The 17,172-nt window shown below is 48.9% G+C and overlaps 1 protein-coding gene across 3 annotated transcripts in view; it reads left to right on the top strand.

Moving 5' to 3' along the window:
* The window catches only part of Scn10a (sodium voltage-gated channel alpha subunit 10), a 95,537-nt gene that overhangs the window by 64,417 nt on the left and 13,948 nt on the right, over positions 1 to 17,172 (top strand). For 2 of the 3 annotated variants that reach the window (XM_036193021.1, XM_036193022.1), the window contains exons 15-20: positions 489 to 848; positions 2,430 to 2,882; positions 4,506 to 4,646; positions 6,641 to 6,764; positions 7,580 to 7,734; positions 10,655 to 10,828. In XM_036193021.1, coding sequence (XP_036048914.1) covers positions 489 to 848; positions 2,430 to 2,882; positions 4,506 to 4,646; positions 6,641 to 6,764; positions 7,580 to 7,734; positions 10,655 to 10,828 — 1,407 coding nt within the window. The remainder of the gene's footprint in view (positions 1 to 488; positions 849 to 2,429; positions 2,883 to 4,505; positions 4,647 to 6,640; positions 6,765 to 7,579; positions 7,735 to 10,654; positions 10,829 to 17,172) is intronic. The other variant, XM_036193024.1, reaches the window with a different exon arrangement.

The raw sequence follows: 17,172 nt of genomic DNA, 5'->3' as shown, positions 1-17,172 counted from the left end.
CTGTGCCCTAAGTGAAGGAGGCTAGTCCCTCTTTGGGTCAAGAGTGAAGTGGTTCTTACTGTGAGTCCCAGTCACAGCTAAACTCATGTTAGAGAGCAAGCCCGTGTCCAGGAAGAGTCCAGTCTATGGCTCTGCAACAGTAGAGAAGACAGGCTGACCTCTCCAATGTGAGAGTTTTGCCAGTTGATGGAGTACATTCAACTTAGGGACAGCTGGAAGGTGGTCACAGCTCTAAGTGATTTATAAAAGAAAAAGTCAGTTGGGGATTTAGTTCAGTGGTAAAGCACTTGCCTAGCAAGCACAAGGCCGGGTTCGATCCTCAGCTCAAAAAAAAAGTCTTTGAAAGCAGCCTCTGGAGAGCCCCCCACCCAACAAGCTTGTAAGATGACTTGATGTTTGTCCCACACATTTGGTTTCTGGTCAAGACTCCAGTTAGAAGGTAGTGAAAAGAGCAAGCTGGGCCTGAAACCATGTTTCCTTTCCCACAGCTGCGGGTCTTCAAGCTGGCCAAATCCTGGCCCACCCTGAACACACTCATCAAGATCATTGGTAATTCTGTGGGGGCCCTGGGCAACCTGACCTTCATCCTGGCCATCATCGTCTTCATCTTTGCCCTGGTGGGAAAGCAACTTCTCGGGGAGGACTATGGGTGCCGTAAGGATGGCACTGCCCTGTGGAACGAAGGGCAGCTCCGCTGGCACATGTGTGACTTCTTCCATTCCTTCCTCGTCATCTTCCGGATCCTCTGCGGAGAGTGGATTGAGAACATGTGGGTCTGCATGCAAGTCAGTGAGAAATCCATCTGCCTCATCCTTTTCTTGACTGTGATGGTGCTGGGCAACCTGGTGGTGAGTAGTGAGCCCACAAAGGTTAGGAAGTGTTTGCTGTATGATCACGAAGACCTAAGTTCAATCCCCAGAAACCACACTAAAAAGAAAAGAAAACAAAAACAAACAGGCATGATGGCACGCTCTTGTCACCCCAGTGTTGGGGAGGCAGAGGCAGACAGATCCCTGGCACTTGCTGACCAGCCAGCCTCCCCGTTTTAGTGAGTTGCAAGCAAGTGAGAGACCCTGTTGCAAAAACCAGGTGGATTCCTTCTGAGGAATGACAGCAGGGATTGTCCTCAGGCATCCACAGGCACATTCTCACCTACATAGACATACATACACTGTTGGATAGTTGGAGTGCCTTCAAACTTATTGAAGTCACATGGGACACATACTAAGACATGTGCTTCAGGAGGGCAGCCTGGCTTGCCAGGGACAAGCCTGTAGACAGAGCAGGAAAATCCCCCTCCAGCATTTTCTAGCTGAGTGACTCAGGACCAAAGAGTGACTTTCTTGAGCCCTAATTGGCTTTAAACCAAGAAAGCAGTGTTTACTCATGGGTGTACAGGCAGAATTAAATTACATGGGGTGACATAGGCAGATTTCCTGGTGCTGTATCTAGGAACTCAACGGATGGTGGCTATTCATTGTTGGAGGAAATTTTCTTCCCTGGTCTGAGGTGCTCAAATGATTCTTCAGGAGAGTAAAGTGCTCTCACCTTGGGTCTGGAGTGGGAGACAAGCTGGATGGTTCCCAGGGGATCACACTATTATAGTCTGCGCCCAGGTTTGGGGGACATCCCTCTGGAGAACCAATTAGTCCCAGTACCCTTCTCCACCCCAGCTAAGCTCCTCAGCCCATCTCCACCCCCTCTACCTGTGAGTGCCTGTGCAGCCATGGGCTCTGGGGCGGGGCGGGGGGGGGGGGGGGGGGGATGGGGGGACAGGGGGTGGGGGGGGGTTGTGGCCTAAGAGTGCCTTTCTTATACAAAAGGAACAGTGGACTCTAGAAGTTAATCCATCTGTGTCTGTCTTAAAGAAAGCTCAGCTGAGAGGGTAAACATATATTTCACTTGTCTGTTTCCTGTCCTGGTCCCTGGGGACACAAATGCCTTCTTCTAGTCCTTAGTGACAGACTACCTGAGCTCACCATCCTCTGAAGGTCCCTTGTCAGCATGACCCCCCATTGTGGTATCTAAGCCTTGTCCTCATGAGGCAGGGTACCCATGACATCCCCAAACTCTCCTCAGGGTGCCCAGGGTATGCATTCTGCCAAGACATGAGTCTTCCAGGTGAGCAGTGACAGCCCAGCCAGAGGAGGCCTGAGTCATCAAGACTGCCAGCGAGGCCCTGGAGAGACTCTGTGGTGGGAATCACCTGGGATACACCTTTGGGTGTGCCTGTGCAGGTGTTTCCGGAGAGGTTTGACTGAGGAAGGAAGGAAGGAAGGAAGGAAGGAAGGAAGGAAGGAAGGAAGGAAGGAAGGAAGAGCCACCTGATGTGGGTGATACCATCTCACATGCTAGCCTCCTGCCCTGAATAATTTCCCAACTGCTGATGTGAAATGATGGATGTGTCTCCCTTCCACACCTTCTCTTAGGTGCTCAACCTTTTCATCGCCTTGTTGCTGAACTCCTTCAGTGCCGACAACCTCACGGCCCCTGAGGATGACGGGGAGGTGAACAACTTGCAGGTAGCGCTGGCCAGGACTCAGGCATTTGGCCAGCGGGCCAGTCAGGCCATTTCCAGTTACTTCAGCAGCCACTGCCGGCTCCGCTGGCCGAAGGTGGGGTCCCAGCTCGGGGTGAAACCCTCCCTCACCAGCTCCAAAGCAGAGAACCACATTACTGCTGATGCTGTCAACACTGCAGTGGGGACCTCGGCAAAACCAGCTCTCAGTGGCCCCAAGGAGGACCCCAGGGACTTCATCACCGATGCTAATGTGTGGGTCTCTGTGCCCATTGCTGAGGGAGAATCTGATCTTGATGAACTCGAGGAAGACATTGAGCAGAATTCTCAGAGCTCTTGGCGGGAAGAGAGCCCCAAAGGACAGGTAAGCGTTCTCTTCAGTGGATAGACAGCTGCAGGAAGTGGGGGGAGGCCTTGGCAGAGAGTGACTCTAGGTAGAAGAGAAATTTTGATATCGAGGCTGTTAGTTACTTTTCTTCACTGGGACAGCATACCTGACAAAGGGGGTTTAAAGGGGAAGAACTCATTTTGGCTCACAGCCTGAAGGTCGGCCCGTGGTGGTGAGGATGACGTAAGTCACACTGGGTCACAGTTAGGGAACAGACGACTGCTGGTGCTCAGCTCACTTTCTCCTCCTTGTTCAGTACAGGACCCCAGTGTGCAGGGGCACTGCCCACACTCAGGGTAGCTCTTCCCTCCTCAAAGACACACCTAGAGGTGTGTTGCCATGGTGATTCTAAATCCAGCCAAGTGGGCAATGACGATTAACCATCAGGGGGTTTCCAACGTCAAGGTGACAAAGTTGTGAGCTCCGACCAGCCAGGCTTGGGCAACCAGCCAAATAGAAACTGACTCCGCCCAGCATCCCAGAGGAGGCACTGCTTCACCTCAGCAAGGCCCAGGAGGAAAGGTCAGCATCCCTAAGGAGCAGGGCAGCAGGGGAGCCCTGACCACTCCAAGGCCTTTGCCATCACAAGTCTTACACATGTTGCCCCTGCTCCAGTAGCCCAGGCTCTGACATGAGCTGCTAAGGCTATGCCCCAGCACCAGGGTATCACCAGAAAGCAGGCTCAACTCATCTCCTCCTGCATCAGGGAAAGACCTCGCCATCCTGGCACCTTTACAGAGCTTCTCCAGACAAGAAATGTCAGGAGGAAATGCCATTCCCTTCAGAACCAAAGACTTCAAGGCACCCTGAAGCCTTCTGATAATGCATACTTCTCAAAACCTGGCACAGGTTCCTAGCACCTAAGCTGATACAGCAGCCCTCATTAACCTCAGTGACTCAGGGCATCCGTTGTGTTCAACGAGGGGTACAGGGATCCCTGAGCATCGCTAGGGACACCTGGGCTGCTGGCCAGGCCACTAGAGCCTGCGTCTACAGCTCTCCCATCGCCCTCCTCCACGGCTGTCATCTACACCCGAGCAGCTGCCGCTATCAACCATCATTTTCTAGATTCCTTTGCCTGAGTGACAGCTGAGGCCAGAGTGTCACCTCCCAGGAGTAAGGGACACAAACTCTTTCATGGTTGTCTGCCACTCAGGCGCAGGGTCAGCTAGTTTGGGGTCCTTGGGGTAAGAGTGTTCAGATGACCCTAATTCATGACCAGCTTGACTTCTGGCAAGGTGCCGATGGCCATGGCTGTCATCTGTGGAACCAAATCTTCTGCAATGTGCTTTTAAAGCATTAATATAGTTAGTGATCAAAAGAACAAAATGAAGTGAATCTCATCTTCTTGATTTTGCAGATGGTACAGAAAAAATTAAATAGATTTCCTAAGATCATATAGCTGCAAATGGAGCCAGGCATTATATACAGACCTATAGCCTCCAGGCTTACTTCACACACATGGACATACGCATGTAAGGTGCAGTATGAGGACCTTAGTCAGCTCTGCAGGCCTGTCAGCTACAAAAGCCCTTCAGATTTGGAAACGATCAACTAAAATTGACCTGGTTACTCATATGGACCCTCTCTCACCAACAGCAGGATCAGCTGTGGCAAATCCAAAGGTGTGAAGACCACCAAGTACCCAATAGCCCAGGCTCTGGGATGTCCTCGGAGGACCTGGCTTCATACCTGGGTGAGAGATGGAAAAGTGAGGCTACCCCTCAGGTCCCTGCCGAGGTAGGTGTGTATGCTTCCTAGTAAGGTTCGACAGCTGGACAGATACTGTAAAGAGTGGTGTACTCTTGGAGGATGGGGGCAGGAGAACACAGCACCCCGGCCACAGGACCTCCTTTTAACCGTCTGCCAACCCCTGGTTGATCACACCATGCTATGCTGTTGAACCTCGCCCCCAGCTAGTTGTAAGGATGGGATGAAAGTGTGTGGCTCCCCAGGCTGTGGGACCTAAGGCCAGCTCCTACTCCGCAAGCCTGTGTCTTCATCTATAGAACTAATGGCAGTACCTATTTGGTAAGGTTATTTGGAAGCTTAAATGAGATGCTGCTCGTCAAATGTTCAGTTCCTGTCTGAAATGGAGTAAGTGCCCAGAAAATGACAGCCAAGAAAAAAGGGAACAAAAGGCAAGAACAAAGAGAGTCAGGTAATCTCTCAGAGACGACAGTCAAAGTCGGAGGTGTTTGCTGGGCGAGAGAGTCTTTCTGGGGATGCTCCCCTCTCTCTTTTGTCCACATCATTCTCTCTAGCCAAAAACAGCCTGGGGTGGAGGGAGGCTGTCTACAGGTGCGTGGTGAACTGACAGCCGCATAGAAACCAGCAGGGAGAGCACTCAGCTGTGGGATGCTGGAGGAGGCAAAAATAAACCATGGTGTCACTTACAAACCCTGGGGGAAAGTCTAGTGGAAAGAGATGCCTATTAAGATTCAGTGTCTCAAGGCAAGAAGATGGTTCCGTCAGTAAAGCATTTGATGAGCATGCAGAGAACCTGACTTTGTATTCTCAGCAGCCATGTAAAAAGCTGGGCATGCTAGTACACCCCTATAATCCCAGTGCTGTGGGGGGAGAGGCAGATGGGAGGATCCCTGGTGCTTGGTGGCCCTCCAATCTAACCAAGTCGGTGAGCTCCATGCTCAGTGGGAGAGTCTGTCAGAGAGAGAGAGAGAGAGAGAGAGAGAGAGAGAGAGAGAGAGAGAAAGCAACTGAGGAAGACATGTAACTTTAACCTCATGTTTCACCCTCACGTTCATGTGAGTGTACACACACCTCCACACGAGGACACACACACACACACACACACACACACGCACGCACGCACGCACGCACGCACGCACACAAGCACAAGATATTTAGTATTTTCACTGCCACTATAAGAAACTCCAGACTTTAACTTGACACCTCGCCCCAAGTGCAGCTGTGTGACAGCCACTGGACGGGGCTAAGATAAGGCAAACACAATTCACCCCCCCCCACACACTTATCAAGCCCTTCAGTGTGAGGAATGCCAGCTACTGGCTTTGAGCCCAGGCAAGGCTGACCGCAGCAGACTAAGATAAGAGTGTGGACTGTGATGGGCTTTGGGAGCCCTGAACACGAGCCATGTAGTCCCTGGTGGGTGAGGGTTGTCACGTGCTGCATGCGGGCATCGTGTCCCTTCTAAGTCGTTCTATGGACCCCCTGGCTGGATCTCCCTACTCTGTGCTTTCGGCACATAACTTCTGGGTGTAGGTTTTAATTCTGTTTTTGTTTTCTTGGCCATAACCCTGGCCAGGCAGGGAGGGGCATGTCAGTGACAGATGGGGACCCACCCTACCATTTGGCTCCATTAGCCAAGTGATCAGGTTCACTAACATAAGAGCTGCTCTGGCTCCTAATTGAATTTGTCTGGAGACATTACAGGCCAGTGCCACTGGGAGGACAGCAGGGCCCCACAACACAGCTCCCCGATTAAATATTCAAGTGCATTGAAAGCTGAGCATCTTTATGGGTGTAATTACAGTGTCTCGGGCCACTGCCAGCTCTCCATCAGGGCCCAGCTAAGCCCCAGGGCTCCACAGGGAGCATCCATGTCCTGGCCTTAGCTGCTGAGTCCCAAACACATGAGGATGCCAAGGCAGGAGACAGCAGAGCCTGGGCCCTGGGGGGCCTAAGCTTGCCATGGTCAGATGCCCCAGGTTCTTCAAAGAGCCGTGTTCACTGCCCTGAGCCTCTGCCCTCAGGGAGTGGATGACACAAGCTCTTCTGAAGGCAGCACGGTGGACTGCCCAGATCCAGAGGAGATCCTGAAGAAGATCCCCGAGCTGGCGGACGACCTAGAAGAACCAGATGACTGCTTCACAGAAGGTACCAGGGGTGTGGACCTCCTCATGCTCACGTTAATCAGGGTCAGAATCTCACCCAGCCCCCCTAAGCACCTCTGTGTGCACAGCCATGGCCTGGCATCCATGAGACCCAACAAGCAGGTTCACTTCAGGCTTGAGATACCTGAGCCAGACACAAGTACTCTTTATGCCCCGAGAACAGGTTCACTGCACCATCCGCCCTCCTCACCCTCTGGAATGCCTTGTGAGGTTATAAGCTAGCCCTCTTGAGTTTGAAAGGGAAAAGTTACCTGTCATAATAGTATCACTGTGAACTCATTGGAGACGTAAAGGACCACAGGAGGGCCATGGGTGTCTGCTCCATTACATCTTTGGTGTTGTTCTGTACTGACTCACTTTTCCCCTCAGCATTTACAAAAGTAACACACATTACAGTCTCCACAAACACCTGTATGATAGATGAATAAACAACTGCTTCCTGATATGAAGGCGGTTGTCTTGGTAACCTTCTGTGCTATGATAAAACACTGTGACTAAAAGCGACTGAGGGGAAGAAAGAATTTATTTGGTTTCCAAGTCACAGTCACTTTGAGAAGTAGTCAAGGCGGGGGACTCAAGCAAGAACTTGAAGTGTGCTCTTTGTGCTTGTCCATAGGTTCATACTTAGATGCTTTCTTACAGAGTCCAGGACCATCTGCCTAGGGAGTGGTGCTGCCCACAGTGGGCTGAGTTCTCCCACATCAGTTAGCAGTCATGAAAATACCCCACAGAGATGCCCAATGTGTCAAATTGACAATTAAAGCTCACCAGGACACTGTCCACCACCTCTCCCTCTAGGCTGCACTCGCCACTGTCCCTGCTGCAAAGTGAATACCAGTAAGTTTCCGTGGACCACAGGCTGGCAGGTGCGCAAGACCTGCTACCGCATCGTGGAGCACAGCTGGTTTGAGAGTTTCATCATCTTCATGATCCTGCTCAGCAGCGGAGCGCTGGTAAGGGAAAGTGGGGTCCCTGACTCAATGGCCTCCGGCTGGGCCGGGCTTCCATCTAAAGGCCTTGGAGATTCCTCAGTGGGCTGCCCCCAAGACTTGAGCTGAAAGTCCCCAGTGTACCTCATGGGAGGTGCTCAGCACGCCCCTCACACAGCACTCTAAACCTAGATACAAGCTTTTCAAGCAATGAGTGTGTGCCTCCCACTTTATAGATGGAAAACTAAGACTCAAATGGTTAGAGAACTCTCCTGATGTAACCATCTAGGCAGTACCAAAACCCAGCTTTACCCATAATGATCCCCAAACCCTTAGCTTTCTACCCACTGACCTTCCAAACACTGGCTTTTTCTGAAGATCCAGTCCATTCTCCCTTTCTTAACAAACCACATGTCTGCTACTTCTTCAGGCCTCACAGTCTGTTCAAGCACCATTTTCTCAAGTCATCTGGAGAGCATGTGGAAACACAGGTCCAGTTTGAAGGCTTGATGACAGAATCTGAGAACTTGCATTTCCAACAAGCCAAACTTAACAGCAAGGTCCTAGGGAATAGAAATCTGGGGAGTTCTGAAGTACTCCAGAGGCTGCTGGCCAAATGCTGGACCCTGAAGAACAGGGAGAGAAAGTTCTCTTCCCATGGACTTAGGCCCACTGTAGTGCTGAGTGCCCATCCTACAAGCAAAGTGGACATGGACGTTGGAAGAGACCCACTGTCCCCATTTAGCTGTGCTTCATATGTAAGAATGTGGTGTCAAGACTCAGCTGGGGTCCAAGCTAATTTGTTTAGGAGCTGGGACTAGAGCCCCACTATCCTGTTTAGGAGCTCTTCCCATGTCTGTTTGTCTTTTGCTTGTCCTGTGTCATTTGCTCTCTACAAACAAAACAGTCTACTGAATATCTGGGAAGTGACTAAATGCCAGATGGGCCAGGGGAGCCAGAATTGTTCAGTGTGTGGCCTCAGCCTCAAGGAAGAGTGTATGGAAGAAACAGGGCTCTGGGAGGTAGAAGGCGAGTGATTGGAATGACCAAACCTGTTGACCTGATGCCTTCCTCAGCCCTCGCTGCTCCTCTCTTCCCATTAGCCTCCCCGACAGGTCCCCTTCTTTGTTCTCTGTACCCCACTGCTGCTCCCCCTTCTCTCTACAGTCTAGTGCCAGCCTCCCCCATTCCCAAGGGGGCCCCAAATCCTGAAACAGCTGTTCTGCCCCAGCCCCACCCCCAGCAGCTTCCCTTCACTCCCCATTTCCTTTCCTATGGGACCAAATAGACATGCACCAAATTTAGTCTTCTTTATGCTTTTGCTTTGAGTGCTTAAAAAAAATAACATAGATTTTCATCTGACAAAGTAAAATGGAAAAAAAACCTTTGAAATTATAGAAAAAGATAAAGGGGAAAAATCAGCCATTTTCCTGTCACTCAAAGAGAAACTCACTTTGAAAATACTTTGGTGTGGCTCTTCCCAGCTTTCTTACACACAGAATATAGAAGTATAAAATACATGTATGTATGCGTTCTGTGGTTTCTCAAGAAACTTCCTCAGGAAATATGCTCATGTAAACTCATGTAGTAGCCACAGCATAGTTCATTATAAGAATGTGCTATCATTTGTTCAATCATTGCCTATATTCACACCTCACATGGATCACATCTTCAGCACTGCCTTGGAGAAGTTGAATATTGGTTGGAAATTTTGAATGACCATCAGAGATATTGAATGATTGTCAGAAATATTGAGTGATTTCAGAGATAAGAAATAATCATTGGAGACACTGAATGATGTCAGAGTTATCAAATGATGGTTAGAGATTTGAATGACTATTACAGATGTTGAATGGTGATCAGAGATATCTAATGATTGTCAAGAATATTGAATACTAGACAGAGATATTGAATGACGGTCAAAGATGCTGAATGGTGGTTGGAGACACTGTTTGCTGGAGATTTTTGAATGCCTGCCTGGCTTAGGTTTGGTCCGAGAGGTTGAAGCAATGTCTCTTGATCCAGCATTTTATTGAGGTGTACTTATGGATGAAACAGAAGGACAGCAGGGTGGTAGGAAAAGCAGCTGAGAGGTCATGTCCAGCCTCAGCTGATTCCACAGGAGCCCTGACCACTCAGGGCTCCACAGAGTTGTCCCACATGGAGGCAAACCAGACCCTATAAACCCAAGCATCAATGTCGATGGCTAGGACCGTCCTGGAGGTGGGGGTCTAACCTATGAAGCACTTCCCAAAGCAGACTCAATTTGATCAAAGCCACTCCTGGCAGTTGGGGGGTTGAAGCCTCATGAAAAGTCATGTGGACACTGATAGCACCCCGTGTCTTTAGCACATTTTTAAAGGTAGATTGACTAGCTACTTCACAACCAGTGGGCTCCCAAAGAATGGTTGTTTTTTTCTGCTCCTACCAGTCAGTCGTTCTTGAGAGTGAATCCCCGATAGACACACCAACACTGGGGTCCATCTCTGTTCTTTTTCATCTTTATCTCTGATAAAAGGAAAAGTTGAGATCTCTTTTAAATTTTTATTTCCTTGATTACCTCTGAGATAGAACACTCATTTTCAGAAGTTTCTTGGCGAGTCTTTCTTGTGGACTGCCTGTGGACATCCCTCTATGCTTTTATTTTTAAAAATAAGTCACTGCAAATATCCCTTTGGTTCACTTCCAAAATCCAATTCTTTTCTCACTTGTATCCAACAGCCCTGTGAAGTATCAGGGCTGTGTGTCCCTGTGGGCTACAATGTCTTAGTTTATATCCCACAGTGCATCCTACACTGTCCAGCTTGGATCCTCCAAGTAAAGAAAGAAAACTTGGCCATGCCAGCTACTAAGGCCATTCTCTGGAGGTGGTGGGCAGGGCTGGCTGGTCCTCGCAGTGGGTCAGGACCCCAGTGCTATGGGCATTTTCCTCCCTTCCTTGCAGGCCTTTGAGGATAACTACCTGGAACAAAAGCCCCGAGTGAAGTCTATGCTGGAGTACACCGACAGAGTGTTCACCTTCATCTTCGTGTTTGAGATGTTGCTCAAGTGGGTGGCTTATGGCTTCAAAAAATATTTCACCAATGCTTGGTGCTGGCTGGACTTCCTCATTGTGAATGTGAGTGGTTCTGTGAGCACGGTGGGGGATTTCTCACTGTGAATGGCTCTTATGAGCACCGTGGGGGTGGTGCTGGGATCTCACTGTGAACAGGAGCTGCAGCTAGGACAGATGTGGCTTTGACAGTTGTCTCTCAGGGACTGAGCACCGAGAAGTCAGGATAACTTTGCATTTCAATGAGTGGTAAGCCCCCCCCCCCCCCATAAATTCAAAATTCGGATACAGTTGTGACCCTTCGGTGAAGCTGCAGGCCTCCAGATTCTGTCAGGTAAAACTACTCCAGCCCTCTGCTTTCATAACCAAAGCAAGATGGCACAGGCACCGAGGCTTCCTTGTCCTTTTACCCATTGCCGGGGCACTGGACCTCAGGGCTCTATGTTCTTCAAACAGAACCTGCCTGCCTGCTAGCTTCGTGGTCTCCAGCCCTGGCTGTGCATGTAACATACTTATGGACCTTTTAAAAACACGCTGAGCAAGCAGGACACTGGGAAGGTCTGCTCTTTCTGGTCTTAGGCGAGCTCCAGGCAACAGTGTTTGTAGGTGTTTCCGGTCATTTCCAAGGTGTAACTGTGGTTGGGAACTGTGCTGAGGAAACACTGGTGAGACCAAAGGCGAGAGAAGGTCCTGCTGGAGCTCATGGGTGGGGACTCTGCATCAGTGCCCCACACACATTGTGCTGTCACTCACACATCTTAACCATCTTTTTGAGGCCATCTCCTTGACTTTTCAATGTGACAACCTGTGTTACTTGCTCACTGCTGCCTAGCTGAGGATTTCTGTGAGCAGGGTGAGCCATGGGTTTTCTCTGTCTCCCTCCTCCAGCAGCCACCTGCACCAGGGTCTTGCACATCAATCAGAGATGTCAGGAAACATGTCTAAGTCTGGTATGTGCCTCCTGAAGCTGACTGGGGTCCAGTATAGAACATTCTGTCTAGCATAAGTTGGCAGTACCTCCACCACAGGCCTGCGTGTAACTCCCTTCTTTCCTGATCCCAGTGGTGTGAGGTCATTGTGCTACAGGGACTCTGAGAGGCCTGAAATCTGAGTCACAGGTGACAATTCTGTGCATGTGAAGTAACTGTTCACAAACAAGAAGAAAATGTTTTCTGTCTTGCGACCAGCCAAGAGCTTTTGCTTGTAGACTTCATTGTTTTCCAATGCTGATCACCTTAAGAAGTCTCTCCTTAAGCTGGGCATGGTGATGCACCTCTGTAATCCCAGAACTCAAGAGGCAGAGGCAGGTGGATCTCTGTGGGTTCAAGGACAGCCTGGTCTACAGAGTGAGTCCTAGGGCAGCCAAAGCTACATAAAGAGACCCTGTCTCAAAAAGAATAAGAAAAGGTAGTGGTAGTACTAGAAGTAAAAGGGAGAAGAAGAAAGAAAAAGAGGAGGAGGGCTTCTTCCAAGAGCCCACCCATCTTTACTTCTCTCGTCTACCTTTTCCCTCTAGCTGTCCCTTTCCATTCATCTTTCCTCTTCCTTTACCCTTGCCTTCCTCTGTCCACTCACCAATTGGTGTTTAACCCTTATATCTCTCTTTGGATGCTCCTTCTAACCAAATAGCCAGTCACTTAACCCTCTGTTCACCCACTCACTCATCATCTATCCAGGCATACATCTACTTATTCATCCTTTTATCCTATGGTCTACCATCTTTCCATACTTCCTTTTCTAATCTCTGATGGTCAGTTTTAAATGTCCACCAAGGATCACCTGGAAAGAGAGTCTCAACTGAGGACTTATCTAGATCCAGTTGGCCCACAGGCATGTCTGTGGGAGACTGATTGCCTTGGTTGTTAAATGGGTTTGGAAGACCTACCCTGAAGGTATGCTGCACCCTTTCACGGGCTGCCCCTGCACTGCATAGCAATGAAGGCAGATGGGCAGAAGCAGCAAGAAATCAGGCAGCAACCCTTCATTGTTCTCTGCTTCGGTTGTAGGTGATGTGAATCTCTGCTTGAGTTCTGTCTTGAATTCCCCATGACCGGCTGTAGCTTGGAACATGAGCCAATCAAACGCTTCTTCCCCTTAGCTGCTTCATGTTGTTTTATCACAGGCACGGAAATGAAAGCAGAACACCACCTCCCTCCCTTCCACCTCACCCATGTTCCATCTACTGTCTGTCCATCGCCTTCACTTTTTCCAGCAAATCGAGCTTCTAATCATTCACTAATTTCTTCCACTCATCTGTTCAACCTAGCTCTCCATCTTGTCGGTCATTCTGTCAGTATCTGTCAGTCATTTCACTTAGTCATTCACCCTTCCATCTACCCATCCTTTCCCTTCATCCATACTTGTTCCTTTCTTTGATTTCTTTCTCTGATCATTGCACTCAACCATCTATACTACCAATCTCTGTAGCATTTGACCCTTTCTTCCTTCCATCTTCCATCTTCCATCTTCCATCTTCTCTTCCTTCCTTCCTTCCTTCCTTCCTTTCTTTCTTTCTTTCTTTCTTTCTTTCTTTCTTTCTTTCTTTCCAGACAAGGTTTCCCCATATAGCTTAAGAGCCTGTCCTGAAACTCACTCTGTAGCCCAGGCTGGCCTTGAACTCACAGAGATCTGCCTGCCTCTGCCTCCCGAGTACTCGGATTAAAGGTGTGCGCCACCACTGCCCAGCAATTCTTTCTTTTCTTGCATCTATGAAATATTTATATAAATCTTTTAAATGCGAAATTGCTATGTGGCGTGTCCAGGAAACACAAAAGCAATAAATAGACAGTCAGGCACAGTGTTACATGCCTGGAATCCCAGCACTAGAGAGGCTGGCAGAGGAAGACTGGGAGTTTGGAGCTAGCCTGGGCTATAGAGCAAGACTTGTCCCCCAAAACAAAAGTGGATGGAATGGAGGGGAAGAGGAGAGAGAAACTAAGGGAAGGAGGGTAGGAAGAGAGGGAAGGAGGAGGAAGAGAGGGAAGAAGGAGGAAGAAGAGAGGGAAGAGAGGAGTGGGGAGGAGAGGAGTCAAGAGCATAAAGGAGGAGAGGGAGGAGAAAAGAAGGGAAGAGGGAGAAAGGAAGAAGGGGAGAGAAAGATCTGTTTTTCAAATTTCTAATGTTTTACAATAAAAAAACCCAGAGCCAGATATCAGGGTGAGAGCTGACAGCTCAGAGAAGCAGAACAGCAGCCACTAGTTCTTACTTCTGTGAAAACATCAGCCTAAAGAGTAAGTTCCTGTTTCCTCACGCCTTATACACCTTTCTCGGCCCAGACATCACTTTCTGGGATTAAAGGCGTGTGTGCTTCCCAGCACTGGGATTAAAGGTGTGTGCCACCACGGCCTGACCTCTATGTCTAATCTAGTGTCTGGCTCTGTCCTCTGATCCTCAGGCAAACTTTATTAGGGTACACAATATATCACCACAGAGATCTACTCTAGGAATTTACACTTCAATCTTCCAACAGGCAAGACAGAGACAGACAAGTAAATGTATTAAAAGGGTGGACTGCTGTGTGGTGGTATTGTGTTCCCCGAAATATTGTGTGTTCCCTGAAATAAACTTATCTGGGGTCAGAGAACAAGACAGCCACAATATTAAACATGAGGATAGGCAGTGGTAGCACACGCCTTTAATCTAGCATTCCAGAGACAGAAATACCTCTGGATCTCTGAGTTCAAGGCCACATTAGAAACAGCCAGGCGTGGTGACACATGCCTTTAATCCCAGAAATCCAGCGTTTAATCCCAGGTAGTGATGGCAGAAAGTAGAAAGATGTATAAGGTGTGAAAACCAGAAACTAGAAGCATTTGGCTGGTTAAGCTTTTAGGGCTTTGGAGTAGCACAGTTCAGCTGAGATCAGTTTGGAGGAGGACTCAGAAGCTTGCAGTCTGAGGAAACAGGACCAGCTGAGGAACTGGTGAGGTGAGGAAGCTGTGGCTTGTTCTGCTTCTCTGATCTTCCAGTATTCACCCCAATAACTGGCCTCAGGTTTGATTTTATTAATAAGACTTTTAAGATTCATGCTACATCTGGCACCCAATGTTCATGGTATGAATTCACGAAAAAGCTGCTTGGCTGTGACCTTTGGGGCCCCTGCTCAGACCTGAGCTGCCCTCAGCCGGTTGTGGTGGCACACTGGTTGGATTTACTGGAGGAGGCAGAGGCAGGAGGAGCTTTTGTGGAGAGGAAAGATGGAGCAGCAGTGAAGGGTGAGGTTTTCAGCTCTCAGCTACTGCTCTGACCTCTTGGCTTTTAACTTTGCAATTGGCTCTGTGTTTCTTATTTAACAAGACGGTTACGTCTCCACTGCTGAGGACAGTTACCATTGGAGAGGCACAGAAACATGAGCCTTCTTCCACTTGCCGAGTCAAGTGGCTTTGAAAACTTCCTGTAGGAGGTAGCATTAAACATGGAGCATAGAAGTGAGAGCAGAAAGGTGCCAGAGGAAGGCCGGTCCTACCTGAAAGCATAACCTTGGCCACAGGTACAGACATGGAGAACCATTGATCAGAGTAGAATCTGTGGGTGGGATGTGGCTAGAAAGGCAGGCTGTGGTCACATGACCCAGGCTGAGGACAGGACCTTACCCAAGATGCTAAGGTCCCAATGAAGAGTGGAAGTGTGAGGGAACCAGGGTGGTAGCCAGAATTATGATAGAGTATGGAGGAGAGAGGTGTAGTATTAGCACCTGATCAGAAAGCTGGGGACTGGAGGCCTGAGCAATACAGGAGGTGGACTTTGCCAGGGCTGTCCACTCCATATGCAAAGTTGGAACATGAAACAGCCCTCCCTGAAGGGTGTGCAAAAGATTGATGTAAAACTAGCCCTGAACCTTGCTGTCCACAGCCAGGCAGAGAGCTGGGTGCCTGATGGTGTCTGGAGCCTTGTGTTAATGCAAGAAGGAAGTCTTTTCTATTCTGTTTGTTGTGGTAGTTGTTGGCCTGGTAGAACAGGCCACCCATTCAGAGAATGGGTATCATTTCAGACACAAGGACCTATGTGTCAATCTCTTGCTTTCTAGAGTCCTGGTACAGTGGCAGAGTAAGTAATTTAAGCCTTAATTCAGCACCATCCAGGATGTTGTGTGTCTAGGTCACAGCCCTATCGAGCTAAGCTTGTCCCCAGAATGTCACCCTCTAGTACCTTGAAAGTCCCTGCAAGGAATGACTGTTTTTTCATGACAGCCTGTGTCCTTTGCTGTCCTTGGGATACCACCTAAAGAGATCTGGCAGACTGACAGGGACTCACTCTCACTTGAACCTCAGATGTCCACTGAAGCTAGATCTCAACAACTGTTCCCCTATGAGGACTAGCTGACTTGTGGTCTGAATCGCCTTTCCATTTGACCCTTGCATTTTTACAAAGGGCAAAAGTGTTTTAATCCAGCAGGTCTTGAAAAGCCAGAGACCAAGAGGAACCTAAACACATACATAAAAGCAGGATTTATTCCAACCCAATTTTCTAAGCAAATATAACCAAGACTAATTTTAAATCCCTCAGAATAAGCATATTAGTTACTTTTCTGTTGCTGTATTAAAATCCCATGTCCAAAAGCAATTTAGAGAAGAAAGGTTTTATTTTGGCTTATGGTTCCAGAGGGATAGACTCAGTCATCTCAGGGAAATGTGGCATCAGGCAGGGAAAGCCCAGCAATAGAAACAGGAAGCTGGATGATCACATCTTCACCCTCACACAAGAAGAGGGGGGAGAGGAGGAGGAGGAGGAGGAGGAGGAGGAGGAGGAGGAGGAGGAAGGTAGACAAAACTACAAACCTTCAAAGCCAACCCCCAGTGATCCCAGTGATGCATTTCCTCCAGCAAGAGTCCACCTCTTAAAGGGTCCGTAACCTCCTCAAACAGTACCACCAGCTAGGGACCAAGCATTCAAATACATGAGCCTGTGGGGGTCATTTCTCATTTAAACCACCACAATGGGCTTTAATCATAGGTCCAATGAAGGGATATCAGCTCCCCAAATCTCTGGAAGTCAATCAAAATATCAAGGCTCTTGGGGCCCAGCTAGCACCCTTGGAAGGAAAAACAAGTTTGGCCACATATATCTGGGGATAGTAATAGGTGAGAACATATTTTCTTGCTGTGGTGGTTTGAAAGAAAATGCCCCCCCCCATAGAGAATGGCACTATTAGGAGGTGTGGCTTTGTTGGAATAGGTATGGCCTTGTTGGAGGGAGTGTGTCACTGTGGGGATGTGCTTTGATGTTTCCTATGCTCAAGCCACACCTAATGACACAGTTCACTTCCTGTTGCCTGAGGATCAAGATGTAGAACTATCAGCTCCTTCTCCAGCACCATGTCTGCCTGCACGCTGCCATGTCCTGCCATGATGATAATGGACTGAACCTCTGAAACTATAAGTCAGCCCCAGCTAGATGTTTTCCTTTATAAG

Source organism: Onychomys torridus, chromosome 7 (genome assembly GCF_903995425.1).
Source record: "Onychomys torridus chromosome 7, mOncTor1.1, whole genome shotgun sequence".
Classification (NCBI taxonomy): domain Eukaryota; kingdom Metazoa; phylum Chordata; class Mammalia; order Rodentia; family Cricetidae; genus Onychomys; species Onychomys torridus.
This window is presented reverse-complemented; position numbering and strand designations above follow the sequence as displayed.